The 26615-nt window shown below is 35.9% G+C and overlaps 1 protein-coding gene across 1 annotated transcript; it reads left to right on the top strand.

Moving 5' to 3' along the window:
• Positions 1–4136: 4136 nt before the first annotated feature.
• On the top strand, positions 4137–5427 carry LOC309805254 (ATP synthase subunit epsilon, mitochondrial-like; the record flags this gene model as incomplete). Its single annotated transcript, XM_082623187.1, has 2 exons — positions 4137–4235; positions 5160–5427. The coding sequence occupies 2 exons, from the start codon at positions 4137–4139 to the stop codon at positions 5337–5339; spliced, it is 279 nt and encodes a 92-aa protein (XP_082479313.1). The 3' UTR covers positions 5340–5427.
• Positions 5428–26615: the final 21188 nt, after the last annotated feature.

The raw sequence follows: 26615 nt of genomic DNA, 5'->3' as shown, positions 1-26615 counted from the left end.
GTAAAAAAGTAAATAAATGGGAAGAGTAGTAAACTTGACTACATTTCAAAAGAACAAAATTTCACAAAAATAAGAGGTGAGCAATGGAACGGGAGAAATATTTGGATCCCGTCAAATAAATAGAATATCATTGCTCAAAATAAATTTTTAAACTTCTGCATATTGGTAAGAAAAAGGTTCATTTAAAATATAGCTTCAGGCTTCCCTGGTGGCGCAGTGGGTTGAGAGTCCGCCTGCCGATGCAGGGGACATGGGTTCGTGCCCCGGTCCGGGAAGATCCCACATGCTGCGGAGCGGCTGGACCCGTGAGCCATGGCCACTGAGCCTGCACGTCCGGAGCCTGTGCTCGGCAATGGGAGAGGCCACAACAGTGAGAGGCTCGCGTACCACAAAAAAGTATATAAAATAAAAAAAAATAAATAAAATAAAATAAAATATAGCTTCAAAATATGAACAGGCAATTCACAGAAACAGAAAATTTAATGGTCAATAAACAGAACATCAATCACATTGCTAATTAGGAATAAGCAAAGTAAAATAATAATGAAGAACCATTTCATATCTATCAAATTGACAAATATTTTATAATATGATGACAGTGTTTGTGAAGGTTCAGAATAATTGGAAATATTTTCAAAGCAACAAAACAAAAGATATTTCAGCCTACCAAAAATAGATAGTATGTGGCCCACATTTAACTCCTATAAACTCTGTGATCAATTAGATACCACCACAGATCCCAGGGGTCAGAACCCAGGTTTTCATTGTATCCCTTCGTCTTCTTGTCTCTGCCAAAGAAGGGCCACCATATGGTCCCTCCTCTTTAGGGTGCATCTCCCACCATTATATCTGGCCTCTAGGAGACAGCCCCCAAAAGTTATTAAAGTATACTGGTGCATCCTTCCCCAATTCCTTTTTTTTTTTTTTTTTTTTTTCAAACTCTGGTAAGGAAGTGTTCTCTGGTTCCTCCTGGCAGAACATGGTTTGGGGTAGATGAAAATGTTCACATAATAACTCCACTCCAAGTTCATATATCCCAAAGTCTTCAGACTGTTTCCTCTATATCTAGATATGAAATCTTCTGTAAAGAGCCAGAGAGCAAATATGTTGGGCTTTGCAGGCCAGTACAGTGACTGTCTTGCATTCTTTTTTATTTATTTTAAAACTCTCTAAACGTGTAAAAATTATTCTTATCTTGATGGCTGAAAAAAAAATAAAAGAAAAAGAAAAGAAAAAACTGGAAACTGGGCTTCCCTGGTGGCGCAGTGGTTGAGAGTCCGCCTGCTGATGCAGAGGACACGGGTTTGTGCCCTGGTCCGGGAAGATCCCACATGCCACGGGGCGGCTAGGCCCGTGAGCCAAGGCCGCTGAGCTTGTGTGTCTGGAGCCTGTGCTCCACAACGTGAGAGGCCACAACAGTGAGAGTCCCGCGTACCGCAAAAAAAAAAAAAAAAAAAAAAAAAAAAGGAAACTGGCTGAGGGCTGAATTTGGCACAGGGGCCACAGTTTACTGACCCTGCTCTGCAGTAGAGCAAGAGAATTCTAGCATTTCAGCCTCAAGTTGTGTAATCTAGGAATTTGTCCATTTCATCTCGTTTAACTAATTTGTTTGTGTACAATTGTTCATTGTATTGTCTCATAATCTTTTTATTTCTGTAAGGTCAGTACTAATGTTCCTGCATTCATTTCTTATTTAAGTTAGTTTACATTGTTTCTATTTTTCATTGTCAGTCTAGTTAAAATTTTGTCAATTTTATTGCTTGAAGAACCAAACTTTGGTGATTTTTCTCTATTGCTTTTCTATTCTCTAGTTTATTTATCTCCAATCTAATCTTTTCTTCTTCTTCTTCTTCTTAACCAAAGGAAAAGACAATCCAAAGACTAGAAAATATTTGCAAAACACATATCCAATGTAAGCTTTCCAACTAGAATATACAAAGAATGCTACTCTTCAATAAAAAAATCACAATGAGCAAAATTGTTAGCAGAAACTTAACAAAAAATATGTACAATCGGTAAATAGCACATGAAAAGATGATCAGTCTCATTGTCATTAGGGAAATGGAAATGCAAACCATTTAGATGCCACTGTACATCCACTAGCATGGCTAACATTAAAAAGTCTGATCATAAAAGTGATGCAGCCGGAAATCTCATGAACTGATAGTTGGAATATGAAATGGCACAAACACTTGGGGAGAAAATTTAGCAGTTTCTTAAAACTTTAAACCTACCCAATGGTCTGACCCAGGCTCTGTATTCACTGGAAAAGTGAAAACATATGTCTGCACAAAGACTTGTACATAAACGTTCACTGTGGCTTCATTTACAATAGCCAAAAACTGAAACCAACTAAATGTCCATCAACAGGTGAATGGAAAACAAATTGTCATGTATCTGTACACTGAAATAACACTCAGCAATAAAATGGAATTAACTATTGATATGTGAGAGAGCACAGATGAATCTCACAGTAATTATGTTGAGATAAAGAATGAGGCCAAAATAAAAAAAGAATACTGCCTGATTCAATTTACATAAAATTCTAGAAAATGCAAATTATTCTACAGTCACAGATCAATGGTTGTCTTCGGTAGGGGGACAGGGAAGGGGATGCACAAAAGAAACAGAGGGCACAAAGAAATTTTTGAGGTTGATGAATATGTTATTATGGTGATTGTGGTGGTGGTTTTACATGTATATACATATGTCAAAATTTATCAGCTAATGCTTTATATATGTGCATTTTAATGCATATCAGTTATACTTCAGAAAACTATAATTAAAAAAGAAACTCTGTATTCACATTGTCAGTTAATTATTAGCTTTAAATGCTATATTTGTAGGGAGCATGATAAGGTTTGGACCAAAGAAGAAAAATATGTTTTTTGAAGTCCTGTGAAGACAGAAGTCATCAGGTGAAGTGGAATTACAGCTGAAAAATCAGAAAATATTGAAAATGGAAATAAACGATCTTGTAAGAGGAAGGTATGGATAATAGAAGATAGTTGTTGAAAAATATTGGTGAAAGAATAAAGAGGGAACAAAGGGCATGCAGATTTCACCTGTTTGTTCATTAGGGAATTGACTGAACTCCTTACTTTCCTCACCTGAAAATAGAATAATACCTACACTATACTTTCTGTTAAAATTAGTTAACATGACTATTTAACATCTCTGTTACATTATAATCAGGAAAAGCACATGTTATCACCATCTAACATGAATGTGCCCTTTATATAAAAACATATATTTATTATTTTATGTATTTGTTTACTTGCTTATACAGGTCAACCATTATGAATATTTACCTTGTTTAGGGTTATATTTATAAATTAAATTAACTTCCATGATAAAACAGTTTATTTTTGTGAGAGACTATGTGTTTCAAGGCTGCAAAAAAGTGAATTTTAAATAGTTTCACTAATTCTTGTCCTATTTGTTAACCTTAAAAGTAGTTTCCTTCAATGAAGTGCTAAGAACCTAAAATCACATTTTATCAGTTAGACAGTCACTAGATTATTAAACACATTGCTATCAGAACTATTTTATAATATATTCAACTACTGCTTCCACTATCTGAGCTTTGCCCCAACATTCATATCCCTCTGATTCTCCTAACCAGTGTATTCCTTATTATGAAGCAAAACATACAGTCAGCGTGGTTGCATAAATATTCAATAAACAAATAAGGTCAGTGACATCTTGCACTAAAATAAAATACTGGCATATATGAAATAAGGTGGCAATTACACCTTAATAACAGAAACAAACACTTTACACATTTACACAAGACAATACAATTCATTCATTCATTCATCAAATATATTTCAGTCACTGTACTAGACACTTGAGATAAATCAGAGGGGTGGGGGGAAGAACAACCTGACTTGAAGTTTATATTTTAATAGACTGAGGCTAACTAGACGAGATAGATAGATGAGAGATAGGTAGATATAGAGATACAGTATTCTAGGATATTGTAAATTCTGTAGGAAAAAAAAAATTGAACAAGTAAAAGGGAACCAAGGGGGCAAGCAATGAGTTGGAGGTTGAAATTTTGAATAGGATGGTAAGGTAAGCCCCAATGAGAAAATGACAAGTGAGTAAAATCTTGAGGTGAGGGATTTAGTCTTATGGATATTCAGATAGAGTGCAATGTTTCTAAGGCTCCTGCAGCCTTCACTCAGAGCAAAGAGACCAGATGGCTGGAGAGGAGGGTGTTGGGGAGAATAGTAGGTGGAAAAGTCAGAGAGGTTCAGGGCAAGACTGGGTAGAACTTTGTGTGCCATTGGCTTTTTACTCAGTGAAATAGGAGCTGTTAATTATTTTGAAAAAGGAGGATGTGGACTAATTTCCATTTTAAGAAAATGATTCTGGCTGCACTAGAGTAAATAGAATTCAAGCATAGAGGAATGGAAGCAGGAAATCAAGATGTTATTGTAATAATCCAAATGAGAGTGGAGAAGTCTGAGACCATAGTGAATGCAATGAGAAGTCGGATTCTGAATACGTTTTGGATATAGAGATGGTTAGGATATGGGAAAAGACTGGAATTAAGGATAAATCCACAGGTTATAGCCCAAGAGACTACAGCAGGATAGAGATGTTATTAATGAGATGTGGATGACTTTGGACAGATCAGGTTTTTGTGGGCAAACATCAAGAAAGCTAACGCATGGAAACTTCCATTCTATCAAGTCAGTGTTAAATGCCTTGCACAGGACCAATTGACAGGTATATAAGAGTGAACAAAACATAGTTCCAGCCCCCTTGAGAATTAACAGCCAAGTGGGCCAATTAATAAACAGATTGGGCACTCTCCATGTAAAAGGAAATTGTCTATGAGGGGCTAATGCCTATCTTCTCTAACATCACCAAATCTTGGAATATGAAAGCATAAAGGGTAAAAATGTGAGTTAAGTTTCAAACAAACTAGATCTCTTGACCCGATCGGCAGCATACTTATGAAACTAATGGAATTCATTAGTAATATTACACAATAAAAAAGTATAACATGAAGTTAACATACTAAATTTCCCCAAGTGCTTTATAGCCTTTATTTTATATATTCAAGTATTACTGCAAACTAACAATATCATTTCCCAAGGTAGGCTGCACACTGAGCTGACATTGACCTCATCTTTGCGATTCGGCAGGAGGGACTCCACTCTCACAACATCACGGTGGCATATTGGCGACAGGTTAGACTCAGCTACCTCGGGTGTTCCCAGATCTGTGCAAAAGCAGTGAGAGATGCACTGAAGACAGAATTCAAAGCAAATGCCGAGAAGACTTCTGGCAGCAACATAACAGTTGTAAAAGTCAAAAAGGAATAATCTGCCCTGATTTAGCTTGAATACTACATTTTCAGAGTGAAGATGTGTGGGCACATGTTATGGCAGATTGAAAACGATCTCACTTCATGGGGGAAAAAAATACCTGTCTTTTTCATAGATTGACATTGCCAATAATTTGAAGTAAGTCTCAAAAAATATATCATTTCCCATATGTTTAAATAAATGTATGATACAAGAAAACATAATAAATGAAATTAAGACTTTGAGAAAATATTCCTCTCTTTGATGTTGATCAAGCTTTGCAGCCATATCTGTTTTCTGAAAACCTTAGACTGAATGAACTATGGGTTTGACAACAACTACTATTTTCTAAAACGTAACATTTTTCTATATTATGGAAGAAATCCAAGATTATAATACATATTTTGGAATGTAAGAAAAACACAAAAGAACTCCAAAACGGGAAAAATCATGTTTAATCTCTTCTTTCAGAGTTAACCTCTGCTAATATTTTGGTGTTTGTCCTAAGGTAACATGTGTAAAAATGCATATTTTCAAGTAAATATAAGCACACATACACACTTATGTTAACAATTATCAATTTCCCTCAGAGATGATTTGGAATAAAAGAAAGATGTATGTTATATACACTACTATGTATAAAATAGATAACTAATGAGAACCTACTGTATAGCACAGGGAACTCTACTCAATGCTCTGTGGTGACCTAAATGGAAAGGAAATCTAAGAAAGAGTGTATATATGTATACGTATAACTGATTCACTTTGCTACATAGAAGAAACTAACACAACATTGTAAAGCAACCATACTCCAATAAAAATCAATTAAAAAAAAGAAAGATATATGTGTTAGATCACATACTGATTTAAAAAGGTGATTGTTAAGGTGAAAAGAAAATAGACAAATGTTATTTTCAAAAACACATTTTAAGGAAGAGTATATCTCTAAAATTTAAAAAAATATATAATAGTCAAAATAATATTCAATCAAGTGATATTCACTAGATGAATATTTTATTTTCTTACAAAATTTATGCATCAAGTGAAAGAAAATTCAGTGCTCTCTCTATATATCTTATTAGCATTGACTTTTTAGATAAGATCTTAAAATGTATACTTTACTTTGATAATGTCATTTCTCCTAATTAAAATGCTATGGTTAATGTGTGTGTGTGTGTGCACATATGTGTATCCACTTGTTAAGTACTTCTTTCAGTCACTGGTATAATGCTAAGTGAAGAATGACGCAAAATGATATTCATAATGGCAAACATTATACAGAGCTTATGTGCCTAGCTCTCTTCTATATGCTTTCCTATTTATCAACTAATGTGAACCTCACAGCACATCAGTGAGCCAAATACGATTGCTACCACCACTTTACTAATGAGGAGAAATGAGTCACAAAGAGACGGAGTGTTTTAGCATAACTTACCCTATAGTCACACAGATAGGAAGTAGCACTAGTTTTCACACCCTGGCTATTGGGCTTTAGAATTTGTGTCCTTAACAGCTATACTCTGCTGCTTCATATAGTTTCAGCCCATCAATTTCTGTTTTATTACATGAATAGGTATTTTTTAATTATATTGGATAAGTATATATATAATTGCAAATAATCACCATTACTCTCAACTTAGCCTAATTTTTAGTCTAAATGTTTTCTGGGAACATTTTCTCAGGCAACTTATATTTACCAATTTCATTTTACAATTATTCATCAAATTCACATTTCTATTTTTTTCATAACGTCCCAGAAGCTTTTCTCAGATTTTAGCACCTCCTGTTATTTTCCAGTATTATCTAACCATGTTTTTCCCCCTCAGGCTTGTAAAATAAGTTATTTGTAATTCAGCTTTTCTAGTAGTAATTAACAAATAACTGTATTAGCTGATCTGGTTCTATTGTGTTTCTTAAAAGACTGCTATGTGCTTAACACTATACTTGATATTGAAATAAATCAAAGTCATGTATCTTTCCCTGGAAAAATTTACAGTTTAGTTGAAAAATAGATAGTTTACCTTCACAAACAAAAACTGTCTGTCTATACCAGTGTTTCTCAGCTTCTTTTCATGAAACACATAGTGATTTCACCAGGCTGGACATTCCAATGAGTAAATATTGTGGACGATACACAATTCCTAATTCACTCTCTAAAACTTTCATATTCTTTAAGTTTATATATATGTGTGTGTGTGTGTGTGTGTGTGTGTGTGTGTGTGTGTGTGTGTGTATATATACATAAATGTATAAAATAAAGTTCTCCACATATTAGTGAATGAGAGCATTATGAGTACAAAAATAAATTTGAATATCCCCAAATAACTTTTTTCTTCTTAAAGTATATCATTTTTAAGCTTTTCTGATTTTTGTTATTAGTAAGAAGTTACTTGCAACTATTGACATCTTGGTTTAGAATAATATTTTTAATCTCATATAGTCTTTGAGGACCCATATAGTGGTGAAAGTCTTTATTGAGAAGATGGGTTTTGAAGGATGTGTATCATGGTTATTCAACTTTTAAATGACATTATATTTTTATGTTACTATGGACTTTTACTTAAATGAATCATTCTCCTTGAATTCTGTTGTTTGCCTCAGGAACATTAAAACAACTTGTATTCAGTTTCACCAAGATCCTATACTGAATTTGTTATATAGTTCTGTATTCAAGATTGTACTATGTTGAATTGAATTAGTGTTTTCAATGTTTTTATCAACATAGCCTAGAAACAGCTTTAACTCTTCTGATGAGGACAAATACCTCACTGAAAAATATACCGGTGTTTATTTTTGCCACATACAAATAGCCAAATATATCTCCCGCTCTCTGTTCCCTGTATCTTATCATCTCCAAAGAGTCTTACTCTCTATTGACAGGCAATTATTAACACCAGAAAACAATTTTAAGATAGTTTTCACTAAGAAGCACTCAACTATTTTTTAATAATCTCAACAGTTAAAAAATTTGTGTATCCTAATTAGCACAATGCTAAATAACACATTTATTTCTTATTATAGAGCAAGCATTTGAAAATTACAATGTCCACAAAACCACCTTTTCTAATAAAATAAAATAGTTTACTGTAATATTTTAATATTTCAGCAAATAGTAAGAACATCTAAAGATTTTTTGTCTATACCAAATTTTTCTTTAAGCATACTTAGCAGTTTATGTCCAAAGGCAAACCTAAAAATCCAACCAGATAAGGTCTACAGGCTCTTCTTTCTGCAATGATTTAAAATCTGATTATGAAATATTTTATTGGCAGTTACATAAGTGACTAAGGCAGTGTTTCTCAGCTATTTTGTGCTAATGGAACATTTTCTAATTATAGAATTTTCAGTGGATTTCTTGAAGGAACTAAAATATTTAAAGACTACTACAGAAGGCAACACTGATTATCATGCAGTACAATCACCACAATCACTGTACAGTAACTGGTGCTGTGTTGTACAGAGCACTTCCCCAGGATGGACTTCAGCTCATGTCCTTGTTTGAACTATCCCTGACCTGCCTGCTCTTTTATGTCCTCAGCGCAGCCATTGAATTTTGGTCTTTCTTCCTACAGGGGTTCCATGTTACATAACCCTCTTACTTCTCATCCCCAATCAGTTATACCCTTCTGATGGCTGACTTATACCCATAGTATCTTTTTACTTTCAGTTGTAGTATAAGTGCATTTTAAACGTTGATCAATTTTGACAACATATTCATTAAATATTGTGGCTTTTGAACTAAGATATAACCTAAGGAATACACTGCTTTCTTAAACAGAGCTTTGTGGACAGTTACAGTTCACTCTATAAACATATCCAAAGTCTAAATGTAATTGGAATCATAGATTCCATAGTCACTCATAGATCTATTTTCTGATACCCTAATCAACTTTATTTTTTACCCAGTTTAAGTTTTTCAGTGTTGAAACCTAATGACCAGATGACAGATTATTTCATGGCTAATACTTCCATAAATTTGTAAATTTGTGGTATAAAGATTTGGGTTCTAATTTACTAGAAAATAAGCCTTTGATCTTGGTGCTATGCTGGGCAGGGCTCCAGCCTTAAAATTTATGTAAGCCTCTATAAATGATTTGAGGATAATAAAACACCGTTTCAAATTTTCATGGGAGTCATAGGAAACCAACAAGAACAAAAGGTTTCTGTAATTCTTAATCATCCCCCTTATAAGATTATATCCAAAATCAATATTGTCTTTTCATTATTAATGCAGAATATATATTTTAAAAATAATGAAGTAGTGCAGTTTTATTCCTCAGTAGTCCCAGTCTCTTTACTTCATGTTTTTATTGGCAGCGGGTAACGTAATAATTTCAATTATATCTGGGGCAGTTAGAAATTATACCACAATTTTAGGGTAATGTTTTTTAATTCACCTCAATAAATAGTTTTTAAGTGTCTCTCACATAAAATCTAGGTATAAAATATTACATAGAATAAAATGGTGAAAAAAAAAACTCTCTTCTCTAGGACCTAACAGTATTATGTGGGCTTTAGGCCTAAATGATAAAGCAAGGTTCGAATGCATGCTATTTATATTTATAGCTATATTTCACATGATTGATTTAAAAATAAACTTCTTATATGTCAGTCATGATTATATGAGGATAATATCAATTGCGATTGTATCAGCAATGACTTATGAAGGTAAATCTCTCATATTACCAGAAGATAATATTAAGTCTTCCTGAGAGGAGCAGGGATACCTTCCTGAAGGTGGAATAATTTATGGTAGACATGGAAAAAGGATTTCCAATTATAGAAGCAAGAACAAAAGGAGTAGAAGTGGGAAACTATAGGGCATCTTATAAAATAAGTAGTTCACTTTCACTAGAGATGATAATACATGCAATGCAGAAAAAGAAACTTTATCATTATGTTAAAGAAGTATTATTCCCATTCTTGAATTTAAATTTGGAAACAAAAATTGGTATTTAATTCCACAAACAATGGAAATCTGATTACGTTTAAAAAAGAGCATGGTAGTGTTACAGTTGTGGTTAGAAACATAATTAGCCCAGTAATAATAAATATGCATTTCTAGAGTAAGGAGTTATAGCTGTCCAGATCTGCCAAGAGATTATTTTAATGATCCAGAAGAGAATTAATGAAGGTTTGAACTAGTCTGGTATCAGTAAGATTGGAAAGAAAGGAATGGCTTTTTGTACAAATGGAAGAGATAGAATCTAAAGACAAGTAACTAAATGCTGTGAAGATTTAAAGATAACCCTGAGGCACTTGTAATGTGTAGCTGAGAGAATTCTGCTAATATTATAGAACTGAGGAAGTCGGGACCAAGAGCAGGTTGTGGGAAGAAGATGGGATGAATTTATTTAAAGGGCTGACAAGGTATCCAGGTAGAGTTAACGGACAAAACTTTTGGAAATGCAGATCTGAAGCTCTAGAGAGAGATGGCTAGCAGTTAGATTCACAGTTAGATTCAGGAGTCATCTCAACAATGGTCCTGTTTAATCTATACCAACCTACTTACTTCCAAGCCTTGATTCAGTATTTCATAAAAATTTTTCAGTCAAACATTTATTACAGAGTTGTCCACACATTTTCCTCGTAGGATTTTTTTTTTTTTGAGGTATGTGGGCCTCCCGCCTCCGTGGCCCCTCCCGCCGCGGAGCACAGGCTCCGGACGCGCAGGCTCAGCGGCCACGGCCCACAGGCCCAGCCTCTCCGTGGCACGTGGGATCCTCCCGGACCGGGGCACGAACCCGGCCCCCCCCCCGCATCGGCAGGCAGACTCCAAACCACTGCGCCACCAGGGAAGCCCTCCTCGTAGGATTTTTAACTGCTATTTAAAATGGAAATTACATAATCTCTCTTAGTTCTGTGAATATTGTAATATCTTTGTTTGTGATCTTAAAATAGAGAAAATACGACCCCTTTCTTGAGTCACTGGGAGTTTGGGGAATTATGTGATTCTTAGGAACATGTTCTGTGCTCCTGTCCTCAGCCCCTAGCAGAGGTAGTTGGTTCTGAGTAGGCTATTTAATGTATTTCCTACTTTATCAAATGTAAGCAGTAACCTCTACCTTGCTTACTTGATGAATATGCATTATTATAAATGAGACAAGATGAGAGCATTACACAAATGTAAGGGGTGATTATTATGTCCTCCCTCCACCTCTATCTTGCATCCCCACATGAAAAATTCGGCCAACTGGATGGCGGTGACATTATATGTCCACTACCAAGCCTCACACAGGCTATGCTCAGGGTTCAGTAGATTAGGACATAGACATGATGGGTAGGTAGGAGGCATGATATTATTGGGCTTGTGGGCTTGGGCTGTGAGACTGGGCAAAGGAACAGTCACATGCACCTCAGTTTACTCCTCGATAAAACTGAGATGATGATAGAACCTCTTCATTAGGTGTTGCAACTTCTAAGGGCTCAGAAATATTACCTAGAGACTATTATTGTAATAGGTTCAAGTTTGCAGTCTCAAAGTTGGATTTGCAAAAATGTAGTAGTTATTTCCTTAAAAAATTAAAGTTAACATAGCTCTGCAGCCTTTAAGCCAGGTATTGGCAAATTTCCTATCAGTTCAAGGTAACAGTCACATCTGGTTTTAAAATGAATTCAATTCAGATTTTTGACTCAGTTAAAGTTTTTACACCTGTTGCTTTTGCAGTTCCTCATCTCTGATGCTCAATTATAGTCCAGGAATCGGGTCAGGGGTGTCTGGTCCACATGCCCACCTGTTGTCCTCTTTTCTTGCTGTTCTCCACTGTTGTATAACATGTTAAACTCATACCCATCCTTGTGCACTGGCATCTGCTGCTGACACCCATGATCCTTGTGGCCTCCAGTTAATAAGTTCACATAGTGTGTCTTCATTATACTCACCTTTATTTCTGGTTAAGTTATGCAACAGTAACAAATAATACCCAAGTCACAATAACTTATAACAGCAAAGATTTATTTCTTCTTTGGGCTGCATATTCATTGAAGGTCATAGCAGTTCCACTCAATGTCAGTCTTTATTACAGGATAGTTTGAAGGAGTGGCTCCTATCAAGGACTTGGTTGATCTTGTAGTAGAGAGATGGTGGAGCCATGTAATGGATCATAAAGATTCTGCCAGAAAGTGCTCATATTACTTCCATTTACATCTCATTGACAGAGGAAGTCACAGGGCCAAGTCTGATTTCAATGGTTGCAGAACTACAATGTCCTACCAAGGAGGAACAGTAAGTATTTTTAAATAATGGAATCTATCCCAACACACAAGGCTTCTTTGGGGCCCCCAGGTCACTCTCTGGCATATCCATTTCCCTCTCAGGCAGCCACATGCACTTTTCACAGGTATCTCTATACCAAGGAGAGGTGAGCAGAACACTAAGTCTGCCCTCAATTACATCAGTCTGGATACACCAGAGTGCAGACTTCCAGCTCTGGGAGGAGACACACAGCAACCTAATGTCAGATACACAAATACTCTTAAAGCTCAGTTTCTAATACAGTTCTGAACATAGTAAATACTCTGACAGACCTCCTCCTAATATTTTCAAGCCCTGAGGCAAGAATACACATGGAGGCTCCCATATCATATGTTTAAATATTTAAAAGTTATGACATGTTATGAAACTATTGTATAAAATATGCTCTAGCATTCCACCTTGACAAACAAATCTTTATTAAAACTGGAAAGGCTAGTTCCTCATCAGAACATGACAGAGTAGAATGAACCTGCCCAATCCCAGTATCCAGGCCCACTTTGATGGGCTTTTTCTTTTCACCTCCAGCTGTCTGTCACACTCAAAGAGATCTTACATCCATACATCAGGATATTCCAGCCAGCCGTTCCATGTTTATCTACATCCTCAATATCTAGGGTGGAATTCACCAGCAATCACTTGTTCTGCCTTTAGGAAGACAGACTTTGGAAGACTCACACAGGCCTTGGAAACAATCTCAGTGACATTTGGGCTGGAAATTTAGGGACCCCAGAATGTGTAGAATAATCTAGAAAGGAGTACATGGGTTATGGATGAGAACATACCTTTGGAACCTAGGGCCCCTCACCTATGGGGAGGAACATAGCCAGATGAGGGCCAAAGTGGGGCCCTTTAAATACATGGCATGGGATGGGGTACCCTCTCTATCCCTCTCTCATGATGCTAAGTCAAAATAAACTTTAGAATGTATAAGCATAAATTACATCTATAACAAAGTGCATTTTCACATATTTATGTATGTCAGTAATAGAATCTAATCATTAAAAAGATTCTAACAGATCATGTTTTAAGGCTATCTGCTCTTCTTATTTTTGTTAAGCTGCAGGCGCTGATTCCAGTATAAGCAGCCTCACCTAATTTCTGAGCAAACCTGATCCAGTCAAGGATCATTTAAACAACCCTGCCCATTTTACAAAATACCTATTTCTTTTGGGAAAGAATTCCCTAAAATTTTCTTGTAAGTAATTGTCTTCTTTAATATTTTTAAAAGACAGCATTATTTCCAAAATGTGTATTCTTTTAAGACCTCTATATCTACTATGTAAAGTAATAGGTGTTTGTCTTTGCAATAACACAAATTTTAACTTTTGTCCAAGAACATGATACTAATTTATCAGCAGGATGTCTATGTCAGTGTTATGGATCACTAGAAACTTGTCTGCCTTCCTTGGCATGATCCCTTTTCTGTGAGAAAGGAGATGCCTTTCGTACACAGTTGGCCAAAATTCAAGGGCCACGCTGATGGCCAGACAAATAGGTTTTGCTGTAGGTGAAATTAAATGAGACTCCAACTGTGGCCTCACTAATACCCAAGCTTCAAGTTTTCTGCCTCCAACATGATCACTACATACAACTGGCTTAAATGAACCAGTGGCATTTATGATGAGGTTGGTAAGTCTTTCTTAGAAAAACACAGAGTGAAAACTCTTCACAAATGTGAGTTATAATTCTGCGTGCATATAAGAATACCTTTTTTTCAGCTTGTCACTCTCTACAAAGGCAGTGTTTTTAAAAATTGCCAATTTGTTTTATTGTATGTGTATTTAATTTTCTTTGATCCTCAAATGGGGAAAACATGCAACAGAAAGTCCTACATGTAACCAAGCTGTAACAAGAAAGACAATTACTTTTCCCTAATGAAATGTTCTATTTCCTTAGTTTGCTGTTTCATTAATTTCTCAACTCATTTTATGCTGAGCTAGATTTCAGTAGTTTTCCCTGAACACAACTTGAACAAAAGATGTTTAGATTAATTCAAAAAAATTATTGTGTATCTATGGTGTGAGAGGCACTTTCCTATGAGCTGGGTAATGGTAAAAGACAATCCAGATTTGTACCATCACAGAACTTTTATTTTAGACCTAGAGTGAGGACAGATTAAAAGAGGCAAAAAAAATAAACAAATAAGAATTAAAATAGTGATAATTATGACCAAAAATATAGAAATGTTTCTGTGACAGAGAATGATTAGGGGGAATTTAACCTGTAGAGAGCTCTTCCTGAAGAGATAAGATTTGAACTGAGAACTTCTTTATGAGAAAGACGAAATAATGACTGTGAACATTTGGAGGAAAACTCAGCTACAAGTAACCATCAAGGACAACAGTCCATAAAAAGGACCAGTTTGGTGTGTTCCAGGATTGGAAAGGAAGTCATTGTAATGGGAGCTTAATGAACAAAGGAAAGAGTAATAGAAATTGAGGAAGGCCCAATATCCAGGGGTCAAATTAATTTCAGTATCCTAGAGTATTGTAAGGTAAATTCTATTTTATTTTTAGTAGGGAGTCACTGGAAGGTTTTCAGCGAAAAAGTAATGTGATATAACATATAATTTTAGGAGATTACTTTGGTTGCTGATTGTAGAAGGTGTCAATATTTTGGGTCAGGGTATGAAGTAGTGGATGATAGGGTAGAAAAGAGTGAAAGCAGGGAATCAATTAAGAGACCATAATAGTTTGCAGCCTGGATCCCTGACTTTAGACATTTCCATATAGAAAAAATATGACATCATCTAAACTCTTTGACCACTCACTCTTCTTCTTGGCCTTTCACAATTTGTATCCCCCTTATTTCTTTGTCTCTCTTCCCCTTTATCTAAGATATGAAGTCACTTATACTTCCTGCAAACAATCAGAGCTCCACTTCTGACCCCCTATGTAGAGGAATGTGCAGAATTCTCCTCTGGTGAAGATACTATGGCATGTAGTCATTGCACTTAGAGTTACCAGACCCTGATATCCAGATGAATGATAGCAGTATTTATAGAAGCTAGTCATTATTTTTCAGAAGTTGCTAAATAGTCATAAGCATATCTATGATCCCATAATTTTAGATAATAGGCAGATGTATTTTGTTTTTGCCTCTTTCTGGCTTAGTTATTATAAGTTCTTAAACTGTAAGTGATGAGAAAAACAACTTCATGAACGTGGAAATTCTTTCAAGCTATGAAAAAGCAAAAAATCTATTTTTTCCCCAAGTTATTGGATGTTGATAGCTGAGCAACATTAAGAGGATTAGAAACATGCATGGTCTTCTATTTAGTTTTCTGTCCTTATCATACATGTCTAGTCTAATTTCTGGAACATCACTTTTGTTGTCAGTTATTAATCTTTCTGAGGTGGAACACTGGTGGTTTTGGTTCAGTCAATAACTTCTCTGGTATTAAAATGCTCTCTAAATGCAGTGACTCATGTGTGTTCTTTAAGTTCATTTCTGGCTTGGTGTCTCAGCCTCCCCCTTTGGAGGAGCCATGGTGGGGGCCAAATCCATAGAATTGTTTATGAAAAGAGTTTCTGGATTTAGTGGATAGAGGGAAGTATTTCCCATTGCTGGGAGGTGTTGAGTGATTTCCACAATTCCTTTTTTCCAAAATCTCATTATTGTGATTTCTGTGCTTTCAAAGGATGGGTGTTCACAACAGAAATGAGGTTTTGGTTTAGACTGAAAAGAGCCATAAATAGGAAAAATATTACCATGTTTTCCAACAGATGCTCTCTCTGGCTCAAAGCTTGAGTCTATCAAATTATTGAAAGGAACATTTGTAACATCTTGCCTCAGTGAGGGATAGAAAAAAAAAAAACCTCAGGTATCTTTATGAAATATTCCATGTATTTAGAATTAACTACTACATTTGGGTGAGCCAAACATTTAAAAGATGTGTTGCTAAAATTTAAAAGATGTGCTGCGATTTGCTTGGGCAGCTGTCATAGTAGTCTTCTTCTTATCTTAAGACAGCTACCTTATTCTTAAGACTGAGCATTCACTTTATCTTCTTTAGGAAGCATTCACTTTATCTTCTTTAGGAGGTACAATCTTTGTTTTAAATTTAGCCACAGGTGATTCAGTTCATGTCAGTTCATGTAAACTTTGCACATTTAATGTTTAGCAGCCCACATCATCTTTGTTGCTACATGTTTCTTGACCAAATTTTAGGTATAGAAGAAAGTGATTTATTATTTCTATGGCTGAATATGTAGAATTCAATGCAAATATTATAATGGAATAATTTTGGACTATTTCCTGTATTAATGAAGTCATTTTCCATATTCTAAGCCAATTAATGCAGAAAATCCTAGACGCTGACTCTGGACTTGGGATCAATTTGCCTCTAGCAACCATTACTTCTACTTCAGTCCATGTCTTACCACAGAGGACCTTAAAGCAAGAAAATCAGTATCTGTAACTTACCAAATTCAAGTTCTTTTGAAACAATGATCCAGGATAGCTAGGATTGTGCAGTGGTAACAAAAAACTTTAAAATCTCAGTGTCTCCAAGCAAGAAAAGTTTCATTCTTGCTCATGCTGAATGGCCACTGAAAGCAGGCAAGGGGTATCCTGCTCATTAATCATTATGGGATCAGACCGAATGAGAAGCCACCATTTCCCGCACTGCCAGTTCCTGAGCTAACGGGAAAAGAGCTCGCAAGGGGCAGTTAAAGTGTTCTAGCTCAGAAATGACACACTCACAACTTATTTGTCAGAAGGAATCACATGGCCCTAAAGGACAGGGAGGGAGGGTTTGTGCCAGTTGCAGGAAATACAATTCTACAAGTCTCCTAAAGGAAGAGGAATCAGAAATGTTTTGAAAAACATCAGAATGGTTTCCATCGCTTCACAACTGGCCTTCCTTAAGGTTTTTTATGGACTGCTCCATTGAGCTTCAGATATCTCGTTTCTTCTAGCAACTCAGCCTGAGGAATCAGTCCTTGAGGGAAGGTTAGAAGACAAAAGGCCGCTGGGCTGAGGAAGGAGAGGGAAAGCAACACATTGCATTTCTGCCTTTGACTCTGATTAGTTAGAAAACAAGCTGGTGCTGGTATTAGTCTCCTTGCAGACACTTGCACGACAGCAACTCCATGAACTGACTTGCCCCAGCATATATCCTAATTCCAGTAGAGTCCAAGCATTTAGTTTTGCCATTTCTCTAAGATTTCCTGTGGCAGAACTGCATTTATCTGGCACTTCCCTGGTATCCTTGGACCTCTGTTTCTTCACGAAATACTTCCACACCAGAAATCCAAAATTATTCATAATCATTCATTTAGAAGGTGGAGCAGATTGAAAAAAAATTTCTGAGTTGTGCCTTGGCTTTGCTCAAGGGAATCCAATTGGCCCACTCCCAAGCATTCTGTTAGCTTCCTCAGATTTCACCAAAAAATATTAACCATAATCTCAGCTTCACTGTCTATTAAGCAGATATGTCTACCTTCAACTGGTAATGGTGAGTTGGGCACGGCAGGCACTCACCAGGAATATAGACTTGAGCTCACTGCTTCTTAAAGTTATAAAGCACCCAGCTAAGCCTTTTTTCTTCTGACTTCCCTTCTTTACAAGCTTTTCTGAGATGTGAAATTTACATACAATAAATGTACATATTGAAAATGTACAATTTGATGTAACATGACTTACATAAACACCGGTGAAACCATGAGTGCAATCACAGAATGAATGTACCCATCATCCCCAAAAGTTTCCTGGTGCCCCTTTTTCATCCCTCCCTCTGGCTCTCCCCTCTCCTATCCTCAGACAATGAATGATTTCTGTCACTATAGATTTGTTCACATTGTCTAGAATTTTACATAAAGAGAAACAAAAGTATGTACATTTTTTTGTCTGACTTCTTTCACTAAGCATACTTATTTTGAGATTTATCCATGTTATTGTGTGTATCAGTGGTTGATTCCTTTTTATTGCTGAATAGTATTCCATTAATTGAATACATCACATATGTACACATATATATACATATACACGTATGCAATCACCTGTTGATGAACACGTGAATTGTTTCCAGTTTTGAATATTACTAATAAATCTTCTATGGATTTTGTGTACAAGTCTTTGTATGAACACATTTTCATTGATTTTGTATAAATACCTACAATTGGAATGACTAGATCATATGGTGGGTATATATTTACTCTTTAAGAAACTGCAAAACTGTTTTCCAAAGTGGTTTTACTATATCATATTCTCAAAAACACTGTATGGGAGTTCTAGTTTCTATACTTTCTCACTAAACACTTGACATTGTCAGATTACATTTTAATATGTGTTTTCTGATATTTCCATGTTGATTTTGTTTCCATTTACTTAATGACTAATGATGTTGAATATCTGGTCATATGCCTATTTGCTATCTATATATTATTTTTGGCGAAGTATCTGTCCATGTCTTTTGCCTTTTTTGTTTGTTTGTTTCGGTATGCGGGCCTCTCACTATTGTGGCCTCTCCCGCTGTGGAGCACAGGCTCCGGACGCGCAGGCTCAGCGGCCATGGCTCATGAGCCCAGCTGCTCCGCGGCATGTGGGATCCTCCCAGACCGGGGCACGAACCCATGTCCCCTGCATCGGCAGACGGACTCTCAACCACTGTGCCACCAGGCCAGGGAAGCCCTGGCTATGAAATTTGACAGGAATACCTGAATATGATGAATTCTTTATGTCAAATATTACTTTTCTTAAAAAAACATCTTGGGCTTCCCTGGTGGCGCAGTGGTTGAGAGTCCGCCTGCCGATGCAGGGGACACGGGTTCGTGCCCCGATCCCGGAAGATCCCACATGCCGCGGAGCGGCTGGGCCCGCGAGCCATGGCCGCGGAGCCTGTGTGTCCGGAGCCTGTGCTCTGCAACGGGAGAGGCCACAGTAGTGAGAGGCCCGCGTACAGAAAAAAAAAAAAAAAAAAAAAAAAACATCTTTATTGAGGTATAATTGACAAGCAATAAACTGTTCATATTTAAAGTATACAATTTGATAAGATTTGACCTATGTATACACCGTTACCACAATCGAGATAAACATATCTGTAACTTTCCCAAAAGAATCCTGGAGCCTTTTGTCATGCTTTATTCTAACCTTCCTTTCCCATCCCCAGACAACAAGTGGTATGCTTTCTGTCACTGTAAATTAGTTTGTATTTTCTAGAATTGTATATAAATGGAATCATACAGTATGCATTATTTTTGCCTGGCTTCTTTCACTTGGCATAATCATTTTGAGATTCATCCACGCTGCAGCATGTATCAATATTTATTCCTTTTTTATTTTTAAGGAGTATTCTATTGCATGGTATACCACAGTTGTTGGCCCTGTTGATGGGACATTTGGGTTGTTTCTATTTTTTGACTATTACAAATAAAGCTGCTGTGAACATTCATGCACATGTCTTTGTGTGGACATATGCTTTTATTTCACTTGAGAAGATACTTTGGCAAAAAATAACTGAATCATATGGTAGGTGTACTTTTTAATAAATTCCCCAATATTTTTCCAAAGTGATTGTGCCATTTTACATTCACTAGCATTGGATGAGATGTCCAGTTTGTTCATTTCCTCACCAGAACTTAGTAGGGTCAGACTTTTTAATTTTATCCATTCTAAACGGTGTGTAGTGATATCTTATTGTGGTTTCAGTTTACAATTCACTAGTGACTAATAATGTTGAGAGTTTTTAATGCGCTTGTCATCTGTATATCATGAGCTCTTAACAAATCACTCAAAATATGCTCATTAGCAAAATTTCAATGCTACTTTCATAATGAAAATCTGTGGTTCTGTGTCACAATACCCTATCTTTTGGGGGGATGGGTGGGTTAAGATGTCTGTATTTTCTGTTTCAAACCATCAGTACTTGCCTCTCTACTGAATAGTTGAAGAGCTGGAACACCCTTCTGTTTGATTCCTTCAAAAGTATAGTTATTCAAACATAGAAAGCCTTGAACATTTCCCTCAAAGTATTTTGTATGGTGGTTACATCTTGTTGCTGTTTGTTTACCTTGGTGCTTAGAGATTACTGATTGGAAGCAGGCTATGTTTCTCAGACACACAGAAGTAATAACAACATTTCACATGTACTTTGTTGGCTTTCTTTCTCAAACAGTGTGGTGTTTGTTGTTGTTCTTTTTTTTTAGTCAGGGATTTTTAACTTCCACAGAGATTAAATTTCATGCTAGGTGCAAAGAAATGATTCTAGAAATAAAATATCTAATTAATGTTATATGTACTTTGGGATACAAATAATAGCATCTTAAATATGAACTGCCCGTTTCCTTTCTCTCCCTTGCACACAGCTCAACTACAATCCCAGTCACCCCTTGGAGTTAGGCGTGGTCATGTCTGATCAACTGAATAGGAAGAAACATAACATGTGCCACTTCTAGATATGGCTCATAAAAACCCATCCCATGAGATCCTCAGCATTCTTTCACCTTCTGGAAGATCTTGTGACAAATATTGAAGATGGTAGCTCAACAAGATGGAATATTGGGTACTGGAATCACCATTTGGAGGAGAGCCACATATGCACCAGGAACACTATTGGTAGATTAGGCAAATAATGTCCATTGTTTTAAGACACTGAAATTTGGGAATGTGCCTGTTACAGCAACTAGCATTGCTCTTAATAATACAGACATCATTAGGGTCAGAAAGATATGCCAATAATATTTCTACATTTTTCTACTGATGTTCTTCCTCCTTGTCTGGACTTCAGCTTCTAGCCCTTGATGGAATACTGAAGCCCGCTGAGACAACAGTGCTTGGAGTTTAATTGAAAGGCATGACTACTTTCCAATAGTCCTTTTAATTAAGATGTTAAAAGGAAACTTTATTAAACTGTGATTAAATATATAAAATTAAGATGTAATGCATTTTAAATATATTAGTTCAAATTATAAAATATTAAATTAAGATTTAATATATTAAATTAAACACAGATTAAACTAGATTGAAAAAATACTTTTAAAAATCTCAAATACACCAGAGGAATTATTAACCATTTTATTTAAAACTAAAATTCTATCAAGTTCCAGAGCAATAAAATGAGACTACTGAAGGGAACCTAGCACATTGGGTATACAGCAGTTGTTCCACTAGGTAAATGAGATTATTAAAGGACCGAAGTGGAAATTTTGTTCTGGTTTAAACAGTGTGAGAATAAGAGCAATATGTAGCAACATGTTGAATCCACCAGATCCTAGGAGATCCCAGTGGCAGTGCCAACACTGATGGTAAGCACATGGCTCATCTATTTAGAGCTGTTATCTTTTCCCACGCCCAAAATAAAAGCTTCTTGAAAGTGATTTTGTTGTTTGCACTTATATATTTTCATGAGACAGTCTGGCTCTCTACAGATATTGACCCTTGGGTCTAGTGAGAGACTTTTCACAGGGAAAAAAAAATAGAAAGAACAAAATATCTTCAACCAAAAAAGTGTCAACTGAAAAAAAAAAAAAGAAGAAATGACTTAAGATCCCATTTTTCATGTTTAATCCTGAAGATAAATGAATGCAAACGTATCTTTGCATTGAACTTAATAAGTGCCAGTACAAAACCCTTCAAATAAATGTTGCCTCATACAATTTTTATAATGGTCCTCTAAGAAGAGTGCTATTTTTCCAATTATACAGATGTGGAAATTACTTACCAGGGATGATAAGACATTTTCCAGGGATGAAACAGCTAGAAAGCAATGTAACCAGACTCAAGATTTTATCTGTCATACTCCAAATCCCATGCTCTTTCTATTACTGCAACTCTGTGTGTGTGTGTGTGTCTATGCTGGATGACAACAGTGATCTCTATTTACGGCTAAATTATTGTACATCTATGAAGCAAATCAGTCAGTTTCCCAGATGACAAGTCACTATGCATAATCATAAGGAATTAAGTGAAAGTACAGATGATAATAATAATAAATAATTATAGCAGCTACTATTAATTAAGCACTTAATGATGTGAGACACAATGATAAATACTTTGCTTGCAATAGCTCGTTTGATTATCTGAACAACTTGTGAAATAAGCACTATCACTCCCTCCATTTTATAGGTCAGAAGCCTGAGGCTTAGCTTAAGAAACATCCCCAAGGCCACAGAGGTTTTAAGTCACAAGGCTGGATTCAAACTCAGAGTTGCCTGAACCTCCCTCCACCCAGTAAAGCAATCTCCATCGACTCTCCATTGGGATATTTAGAGGGACTGAGTTGAGAGGACTGTGGACCACCTTGGTTTCTACTCTAAGCCACCTCAGGTGGCTCTTTCCCAAGTCTTAGAACCTATAAGCAACAATAGGCTGATGCCCATTGGGGGTCATTATAAGGCTGACATGAAGTTTTTGTCTTAATATCGAAATAAGCAATGAAAACATTTCTGGGTGACGTTACAAGTACAAGACAGGTGAATTAAGTCTGTTTTTATTTAATATCTTTTTTTTTTTGGCAGTGCCTCGTGACTTGTGGGTCTCAGTTCCCCAACCAGGGATCGAACCTGGGCCCAAGTCAGTGAAAGTGCCGAGTCCTAACCACTGGACCTCCAGGGAACCACAATTTAATATCTCTACTTACTTCCTTTCACTCTTCAACCCATTGTAATCTGACTTCAGTCTTTTCCACTCCACCAAAGCTTACCAATGACAACTAATTATTAAATTCCAGTGGCCTCGTTTTAGATCTCATTGCTTTTGGCTATATTGAACAAGTCAACCACCCTATACTCCTCAATATTCTTTCTTGACTTGACTTCTAAAACATTCCTTTTTCTGGGTTCCTTCCTACCTCTCAAATTGTTCCATTTAACTTTTTTCATCTTTTTCATTTCCATCTCAACCTGGCTGCTAAATTTCAATTCTTCTGCATTTGGTTATCGCCCTGTGCTGTTCCACCTCCTACCATGGGTGTCATCTGTAATACTAAAGACACCATTTTTTTTCCTCTGGTGTGTCTTATTTCAGTCAAAAGTGTAACCTTCTAGACACTGTTTTTTTGTGAGAGCTCATCCACACTCATGCTTCCAAATCTATATCCAGATAATATATCTATCCTAACAGCCAGAGCCAGATTTCTAACTCTGTATATCTCAGTATATCTGGATATCTATAACAAGATATCAAATACAATGTGCTGCAAACTGAACTTATGCTAACTATGTGGTAGTTAAGAACATGCCTTCTAGAGCGTGATTCTTCCACTTACTAGTTGTGACATTGGGCAAGTTATTTAATGACCCATGTTTCATATTCTTACTGAGTAAAGTAGAGATGATTATATTACCTTCCCCATAGTGTGACATGACTAATCCTAGTCCAGCCAGGTCTTTTTTCTTTAGTTTTTCTGAATCTGCTGAATCCCAGCCATGTCCCATGACATCATGCTTCTGAAAGTTCACTATGCTGGATCAGAATTGAGAGACTCATTGCCAAAATTTCACCATGTCTATCTGCACATTATCAAATATTGATCTTAGGTATGAAGGTCTATCAGTTGAATTTTTCTGGCACCATTAAGTACTTTTCCTAATTTGTTACTCAATATATCCATAAAATGTTAAAATTTAAGGAAGTTTAATGTTTTGGTGCATGTGCAACAAAATGTCTGCTGTAGCTGCCTGTTACCTGAGAAGAGCTTCGCTCTGTGCTGTAATGCACCTGTGAAAGAATATAACCTCTAGATTATGAAGAACATTCTTCCTATTTTCCTGAAGAAGACCAAGTTTAAACAAGTTCAAAGTGCTACACACACACAAACACACACAGACTTTCCTCTAGTCAGGGTAAGTCAGTGAGTGAGTCATTGAGTTTATGCTACTTTACGGGACTAACAAAGTTGCTACCCACCCAAATGTGTAATTGAACCATTTCATGCTTAATAAAGTGAACCTATATTTGCACTGATCATTCACTGCACTTACACTACTTCTTTTCTCATTTGATACTTCCCTGTTCATACTTCAAAATCCTTTCCAATATCTCATTTTAATAGTGTCTCTCCTGATCCACTCTGCACAATTATAGCAATTTATATATAATAATAATAATAATAATAATAATATATTCCATAATAACATCAAGTCCTGTGTGCCTAGTGAGGACCAAATCCTTATGACAAGCTTGTTAAGTAGGATCTTTGTTTTACAGATGAGGAAATAGGCATTCAGTGAAACTGAGTAACTTGTGCAAAGCATACAGTTACATGCACAGAACTAAAATTTAAACCCAGTCTCTCTCCCATTAGCTCACACATCCTCTTTCACTGCCATTCTTCCCACACGTTCTAATAAGTATTTCTCTCCTTGTCTATTTCACTTTATATTATGTAACCCCAATACCAGGCATCATTTTTTAAATTTCCATTTTTCCCACACAGTATCTATTATATAAAAAGAGTTTTAAAAATATTTATTGAATGAATGAGTCAACGAAATAGTAATCAAATGTCGCATTTGTATTGAGCGTATTTTGACAGTAAAGAATTAATGCCAAGAAAATGTGCTCTCAATTTCTAGTAGCTTACACTCTTCCAATTTAGTAGCAATATGGACCAGTGTAAAGTCACAGGAATAGATATTGGTACATTCAAATTTGTAATTCTGACTTTGCTAATACCAGGGTTGAAAAAGTCATGCAATTTCCTGCTGCATGACTTCATGGCTTCTCGAAAGTCAAAAGGTTACACTATGTAATCAAAAAGCCAAGTTCCCACTCTAACAATCTATAATGCCCTCTAGAAAGTCACTCTTTGATTACAATACACAGTTCATATGTGTAAATCACTGGCATTTAGCAAAAAGTGGCTTAAAGGCTTAAACAGATTCCACTACAGGAAGCACAGGTTTATGAATCTGTTAAAATTTTTGAATGATTATGAGTAGCAGAAGGGATGATCTAGGCATTTTACTTCTGTTATTTTATTTCATCTTGAACCCTGAGCTTCAATATCCTCTCCTTATAATGGAGATTATGTGAAGATGTAAAAAAGTCCTGAGCAGGAATGGAAACATAGTAGGTGCTAGGAAAATGTCATTTTCTTTTCCTTTTCTGCCTCTAACCATTTCTCTTCCCACCTACAAACCTTTAATGTCTTTCTTGTTCATCTAGTCCATTACACACAGAACTGATCTTCAAAACACATTTACATTTAATAGAGCACCAGAAGTGATCAATCAAAACAGGTCTCTGCTTCATTATCAGGGTTATCTAACCATCTGCAGAACCTAGACAGGTGTGTTCTGGTAGATTATTAAGGCTGGTCCAGATTATTTGATTCTCACAGTCAGAAGTGCAGCAACCTGCATTATTCAATGCTATTCACTGCTAGAAAATATGAAAACAAGTGGAAAAAAAGAACCCTCAGAATCAGTAGTTTGATTCTACTGTAGTAAAATAAGAAATGTTAGCATCTACAAATTAAGATTGAGATGTAATTTCGTGAAATGAAATAGCTGTTAATGGTTCCCAATAACTTTAAGTATAGATTATCCAAATTTTGACTAACATCTCCAAGATTTGAAGTAAGACTTAACTTCTTAAGATTTTTTTTTTTTTTTTAGCTACAACATTGTCAAGTAGGTTCTTAAACAGTGTAGATTATAATCCTCTTGATTGGTTGGAGATCGTATGTATGTGGCTCCTTAGATTTTAGTGTCATCCCACAAGATATTGTTTCAAAATATTTAGACCAATTTGTCCAGGATATTTTTGTCCTGCTACTCCATCCAATAATGTAAAAACTAAGAGTATAGTTAAAGAACTCATCCAAAGACCATTTCTGATTATAACTCGAAGATATTTCACATTTCTTGAGTAAAGAAATGATAGGGAAAATTAGTCACTAGTTGATCATAACCTGGCAGAAAATTGCTAAGTATACCAAAACTATATAAGAACAGAGAAAAAAATCTTATTAATGAAATATCACAAAATATCATGGTTCATTAGTCCTAACTTCTTCATGCATACTGAACTGAAGGTTTTTACATAAATGTTTCCTTTTATGCACACTTTTTTTTTTTTTTTTTTGCGTTACCCAG

This window comes from Mesoplodon mirus, assembly GCF_964341445.2.
Source record: "Mesoplodon mirus genome assembly, chromosome: 5".
Lineage (NCBI taxonomy): Eukaryota > Metazoa > Chordata > Mammalia > Artiodactyla > Ziphiidae > Mesoplodon > Mesoplodon mirus.
The sequence above is the reverse complement of the archived record's forward strand: the minus strand, read 5'-3'. Positions and strand labels throughout refer to the sequence as shown.